The 6,400-nt window shown below is 44.3% G+C and overlaps 1 protein-coding gene across 3 annotated transcripts in view; it reads left to right on the top strand.

Moving 5' to 3' along the window:
- Window positions 1-6,400, top strand: part of Fetub (fetuin B) — a 14,196-nt gene that overhangs the window by 3,105 nt on the left and 4,691 nt on the right. For all 3 annotated transcript variants that reach the window (XM_028779681.1, XM_028779680.1, XM_028779679.1), the window contains exons 2-5: window positions 1,413-1,656; window positions 1,953-2,063; window positions 3,476-3,563; window positions 5,604-5,767. In XM_028779681.1, the coding sequence (XP_028635514.1) occupies window positions 1,414-1,656; window positions 1,953-2,063; window positions 3,476-3,563; window positions 5,604-5,767 (606 nt within the window). In that variant the 5' untranslated portion in view covers window position 1,413. The remainder of the gene's footprint in view (window positions 1-1,412; window positions 1,657-1,952; window positions 2,064-3,475; window positions 3,564-5,603; window positions 5,768-6,400) is intronic.

Genomic DNA, 6,400 nt, shown 5'->3' with positions numbered 1-6,400 from the left:
AGGTGGAGGTGGAGGTGGAGGTGGAGGTGGAGGTGGAGGTGGAGGTGGAGGTGGAGGTGGAGGTGGAGGTGGAGGTGGAGGTGGAGGTGGAGGTAGGGAGTGAGGTGTTGCTTACCTTAGGGAATGCTTTAAGGGACAACCTACTCTGTAGGCTCCCTTCCTGACTTGGATCTTAGCTTTCATTGTTAATCTCTCTCTGTCTCTCTGTCTCTCTGTCTCTCTCTCTCTCTCTGTCTCTCTCTGTCTCTCTCTCTCTCTCTCTCTCTCTCTCTCTCTCTCTCTCTCTCTCTCTGTGTGTGTGTGTATGTATGTGTGTGTGTGTGTGTTTGAAGTAGAAAGTTGTTTTTTTTTTTTTTAAATAAATGGCCTGTGGATGTAGCTCAGAAGTAGAATGTTTGTCTGGTATAAGTGGGGCCCTGGGTTTGATTCTTGACATTATATACAAGATGTGTGTGTTCCACTTATGGTGATAGATACCCTTAATCCCAGGAATTTGAGTGGCTGGAGAAGGGTTGCAAATTCCAAGGCAGACCTGGAAACATAATGAGGCCTTGTCTCAAAATAACAATGTAGGTGTGTTCTATGAAAGAGTACTTTCCCAGCACGGATGAGGCCCAGTCCTAGAGGAAAAGGAGTTTTGAAAGATTCTTGGTTTTGGAGCCAGATATGGTGATATGCACTCATAGTTCCAGTAAATGAAAGAGGATTGTGAGGTCAAGGCCAGCTGCAGCTCCTGAACATGGGCCCTGTCAAACCAAAACTTAAATTGCTTCTCATATATCCTTAATAATCGGAACCTTGCTGGGCTCAAAATTGAAGCTCAGAAAGAAAGGCAAGGACCATGATCGATCTTGATGGCCATCATTATCTTTCTCCTGACAGTATCAGGTTTCAGTCTCTTGATGAATTTACCTTTAGGTGCACAAAAGGAAGAATAGACCTTGAGTGTGTTGGGAGAACTTTTGGAGTCTCATTAACTTTCCCCTCCTTAAATACAATTTTGAGATGAAGTACATTTTCCCATCTGATGTGGGAACGAGAAAGGGATATTTTTGAGGAGTGCTTGTTTTCAGTTCCAGTTGGATTAGTACTCTCATCTGGACAGGACAGAAGCCAGGTCTCCCATGTCTTGTTCAAATATTTGCTATAATTACTGGGAAAGAGTTAGGAAATTTCGATTTATTTACATGAACAGCATGCTCTCAGTCCAAGGTTAGGACACTGACAAATCGTATCCAAATTATTGATTCAGAAAATGTTGTGCTTTGGATAAAGGTGGCCTCAGGATGTAGTGTTTCATGTCACATTCAGCTATTCTGATTGCAGTTTTAAAGCTGCTTAAGTCAACCTTGAGGTCCCATACCAGGGCCAGTCCTGGCAGCTCTATACATTCTGGATCTTGTTCCCCACAGAATGGGTCTGCTCCGACTTCTGGTGCTCTGCACCCTGGCCGCCTGCTGCATGGCCCGCTCTCCTCCAGGCCCACCCCCGCCACCCCCACCACAACGTCCCTTCTCACCTCTGCAACCCCTGGGCTGTAACGACTCTCAAGTGCTGGCAGTAGCAGGCTTTGCCCTGCAGAGCATCAACAGAGACCAAAAGGATGGCTATATGTTGAGCCTTAACAGAGTTCATGATGTCCAGGAACACTACCAGGCAAGTGACAGACTTTGGGGCAGCATTTGGACAGGCTGCAGGGACTAGCTAGGGGTGGCAACTTAGGGGTATTTGTCAACAATACTCTGCCATCGTCGGCAGGTGTGCTGTAACATTCTTGCTGTCCATAGGGATGGTGACAAGAGTGATCCTACCCTGTCCCACGTCCAGGTTTCAGGAGTATAGAAGAGCATGTATCACACATGAGCTTAGGCTCTTCCAGGAAGGTGCTGTTGGTCTAGTTGTCCTGGAATTGTTTCATGTGGGATGGCGGTATTTCTCCAACTCTATCATAGGAGGACATGGGATCTCTGTTCTACCTCACACTGGATGTCTTAGAGACTGGCTGCCATGTGCTCAGCAGGAAAGCACAGAAGGACTGCAAACCGAAGATTTTCTATGAGGCGGTGAGTGCCTGTTCCTGGGGGCCTGCTCAGTGTCTACCATCTGCTCAGTTTCATTTTCATTATCTCCCAGGCAACAGGCCCATGTGCCAATTCTAATACTGAAGACAGAGCCAAGTTTAGTCAGGGTAGGGAGGGTTCCTATGATTGAGGTCTTGCTGACTAGAGTTGAAAAGTTCCTCCTAAATTATTTTCTATCCTAAGATTCTTTGGCAGCTGAGCCAATGTTTATGGTCTCAGAGAGAGAGGGGGGTTGGGGAGAGTTATTTCTGGTGTTTGAAGACGGTAGGTAGACAGCAGCAATAATAGAGGATAGCTTGTGTTCTTTTGCTTGGCTTTGTTTGAATGAATATCCATATGAGGTTTTCAGATAGAAAAGAGGAAGGCTTCCAGTGTAGGTACTGTCAGGGGCTTCCTGGGCATAAAACTAAACGGCTTCAGAACTCATCCTTTCTCCTTTTAAAAAAAATTATTATTTTTATACGTATGGGTGCCTTGCCTGCATATATATGAGTGTGCACCACACTCATGTAGCGCCCACAGAGACCAGAAAGTGGCGTAAGACACCCCTCCCTTCCCAGTTTCCAACTGACTTCATATGCCATCTGATGGAGGGCACTGAGAACCAAACGGGTTCTCTAGAAGAATAGCAAGGGTCTTAACCACTAAGCCATCCCTCCAGCCTTGAGCTCGGCCTTTCAAAATGGCCACCGGCAAGACCTAACTCTCAGTGATTCTGGAATCTCTTCCACTCACTGATGCATGGAAGATGCATGCTGATGAAGGAAGACAAGATGAGATCGTCAGGAGTTTGAAGTCAACTTTTTGATCAAGATCACCTTTTGTAAATATTTGACCAAACATGCCAACCTGCACCTGTTTTGGTTTTTTTTTTTTAAATAGCCTGTGCCTTCTTGTTATAGTTGGTTTAGTGATACTGCCACTCATGGAGATAGATATGCTCACTCAGGGGCACACAGGTTAAGAGTTTATTTCATGTATAATTTCAAATTTGAAGTTCCTGACCAGGGGATTTTGTTCTGGGCATGATTTGGAGGCTCCACTTCTCCCTGCACTTGTCTCTGACCTTGCCACCCGTGAGTCCCTATTGCCCATGTTCACTGGCATCAGGAGGGAGCAAGGACATGTCATGCTGACGTGGCCTTGGAACATGGCAGTGGGAAGCTGATTCTGTCATTTCTGCAGTTAGAACTAGGCGATCCACACCTGAGTGTGAGGGGACTGGGAAGGTAGCTGTGTCCCGGGAGTTCTAAACAGTAGTTCTTCCCACCCCCAAACACAGAACTGGATTTTAAGTTTCTCATTCCATTAAGATAAAATTCTTCTTTGGGGAGGGGTGGTGTTTAACCTCTCTACAGCATGTCAATTCATCAAGTATATTTGTTTTTTCCTAGGTTTATGGTCAGTGCAAGGCAATGTTTCATATCAACAAGCCAAGAAGAGTACTCTATTTACTGGCTTATAACTGTACACTTCGCCCAGGTAAACATCAAGAGGGTTTTGTACATCTTGACATCAAAAAACAGAAAAGAGTATTGAACTGGTGCCTTTGTCAGGGTGGCAAGCAATTTCTCTTCTCTTCCTCTGTATTCATCACTGCATAGCTCCAACACCACCTCCATACTGACACTCACTACGTACCCCTCCTCCCAGGGGATAGCCTTCCTAAATTATTGTCCTAAAGCTATGTCCTGCTCTAGATCCTAAATGTGCATTCTTCTATGAGTGACACAATAGCAACAGCCTGTCCCAGGATCCTTTCTGTCTGTCCCACTGTCCTGACACCCTTCCAGCTGGCTGCAGTGCTGTCAGAACACACACTGCACTCTCCTGTCTCTGCACTCTCCTGTCTCTGCACTCGCTTGAGCCTTTCTCTCCACCCTTGTTGGCTTCTGTTACAGAACTCTTACCCCCCGCCCTTCAAAAAAAAAAATCCCCAATGATGTTTTCAAGATGTTCTTTACTCAAGAAAGGAATGATACTTTCCTGGTGTAAATTTTTTTCGCTTTGGCTAAAGCACTCATAAAACGCAGGACAGAATATGCATTGATTTATAGTCTATGATGAACATGTACAACCTTGATTTATAGTCTTGTCTTATATCTTCTATCATATGAGGTGCATGCCCCTCTCCCCCAGTTAAAGACTTCGTAATTTATATCAAATTTCGGAGGTCATTACCATTGCTGAATAACAGGCAAGAATAAGGCTGGAATGAATGGACCATTGAAATAAGTGTGTGCACTTCTCCCTCTGGAGCCTGCTTTTTACGAGAGAGGGTCTTGAAAAGCGGTAGCCCACTGCATGGGAAAATGGGAAATGTCTACTAACAGCTTGTGCTTCCTCACTGTGAAGACAGGGCCAGCCTGAAATCAATCTGGGGATTTCTGAAAATGGTGGCAGTGATGCCATAGGTGTCAGGAGTAGGTGATGAGGCACACATGACAAGTTGTGGGCACAGCTGTCCCGCCATCTTCTTCCACCCCCAAACATTCATTAGGGAAGACAATGGATTTTCTCTGAAAACACCCCAGGACCTGATGATCACACACTTGCCCTCTCCAGCTCCTCCTGTCATAGCGTCATCCACTTGCTTTACAGGCCTCTGCTGGCTAGTCAGTATGTGCTAGGTTTATTCTTGGTGCTGAGGACCAAAGCAGAGAAGTAACTCGTGGCAATAATGAAATGCCAGCCTCTCAAAGGCCCTTGTCTACAGGAGCAATGATGAGAAAGGACCTTGAGCTAGGGAAGGGACACAAAACTACAATACTCTCATCTACCAGTTTTGCTCTTGAGAACTGTGTAATTGTGTTGAAAAAAATCTCATAATGCTTTAAGCATTTTTACAATTCCATGTTAGGCCACATTCCTTGCTGTCTTTGACACTGTGTTGTCCACCAGCTACTGGTTGGATATGCCCCATGTGGTTCTAAACAAAATTCCTATCTTAAATAAGTCCATCAGAGGGCAAGGCTATCTCATTTTGATTTCTTTTTAATTACAAAAGGAATAGTGCTTAGAGACTGGATATTAGCTCAGATGGTAGAGTGTCAAGCGTGTGTGAAGGCCTGCTTGGATCCTAGCACTATAGAAGCCAAGCATGATGGCACATGCCTGAAAGCCTACTCTCTGGCAAGAAGACCAGGAGTTAAATGTCCCTTTGATTACAGAGGCCAGCCTGGGATACATGAGACCTTATTTCATGAAGGAAAGAAGGGAGAGAGGAAGGGAGGGGGGAGGGAGAGAGGAAGGGAGGGAGGGAGGGAGGGAGGGAGGGGAGGAGGGAAAGAGGGAAGGAGGGAGGGAGAAAGAAAGGAAAGAAAAAAAATAAAGTTCTATTTCTGTTATTATCGTATTGCCAACAACTAAGTGTTTTCTAAGAAAAATGTCTTTATCACAGAATCCTTACCAGTACTGGATATTATCATTTTAGCCCAGTCTTTGCCTCTGGTATAGTTGTATGATTACGACTATTATTAGGACTGAAAACTAATACTATTTATAAACTATTCTCATCAATAGTTTCTCAAAGAAAGACTCATACAATGTGCCCTGACTGCCCGAGACCCTTTGACTTGTCAAACCCCAATGTTCTGGAAGCTGCCACAGAATCGCTTGCGAAGTTCAACAGTGAGAGCCCATCAAAACAGTATGCACTCGTGAAAGTCACCAAGGCTACGGGCCAGGTAAAGCTAAAAATGCCCATGTCAGTTACAGAGAAGTAGCTGCAGGGTCTTAGGTTGGGGGAGGCTGTCTAGGCATTCTGTCTGCCGACGTCCTAAGATCATTTCCCTACATCCCCCTTTCTAGGAGATCCACTGTACATTCAGTCATGTTACAGCTTTTGCTATTCCCTGGAATTTGTATAAGTAGCAGGTGACTTGACTTTCTTAAAGCAAAAAGAACACTCCCAGTTTCATGTGAATTTGGAGTGAAGTAAGTGCAGTATTTTTCTGACTGATTATGGACCATTTAGCAAGACAACATTTGTTTCATTAAGGCCTGGGGTAGGTGTTGAACTTTATGAATTGTGGAATAGGAGATTCATTTATATTTCAATTATGTGGATAGCTCTTGAATATAAATAAAACTAAAAGCAAATCTTCATAAGAAAAATAAGCTAACCAAGAAAATTGCTTAGGCTGTCCTTCACATCTTTAACAAGGTAAGGCACTGAGTTTGTTTGTTTTTTTTCTTTTAATTTTATTTCATGTGCATTTGTATTTTGTCTGTGGGAGGGTGTTAGAACTAGAACTAGAACTAGAACTAGAACTAGTTCTAGTTCTAGTTCTAGTTCTAGTTCTAGTTCTAGTTCTAGT

The sequence above is a fragment of the Grammomys surdaster genome, unplaced genomic scaffold, assembly GCF_004785775.1.
Source record: "Grammomys surdaster isolate TR1022 unplaced genomic scaffold, NIH_TR_1.0 361, whole genome shotgun sequence".
Taxonomy (NCBI): domain Eukaryota; kingdom Metazoa; phylum Chordata; class Mammalia; order Rodentia; family Muridae; genus Grammomys; species Grammomys surdaster.
This window is presented reverse-complemented; position numbering and strand designations above follow the sequence as displayed.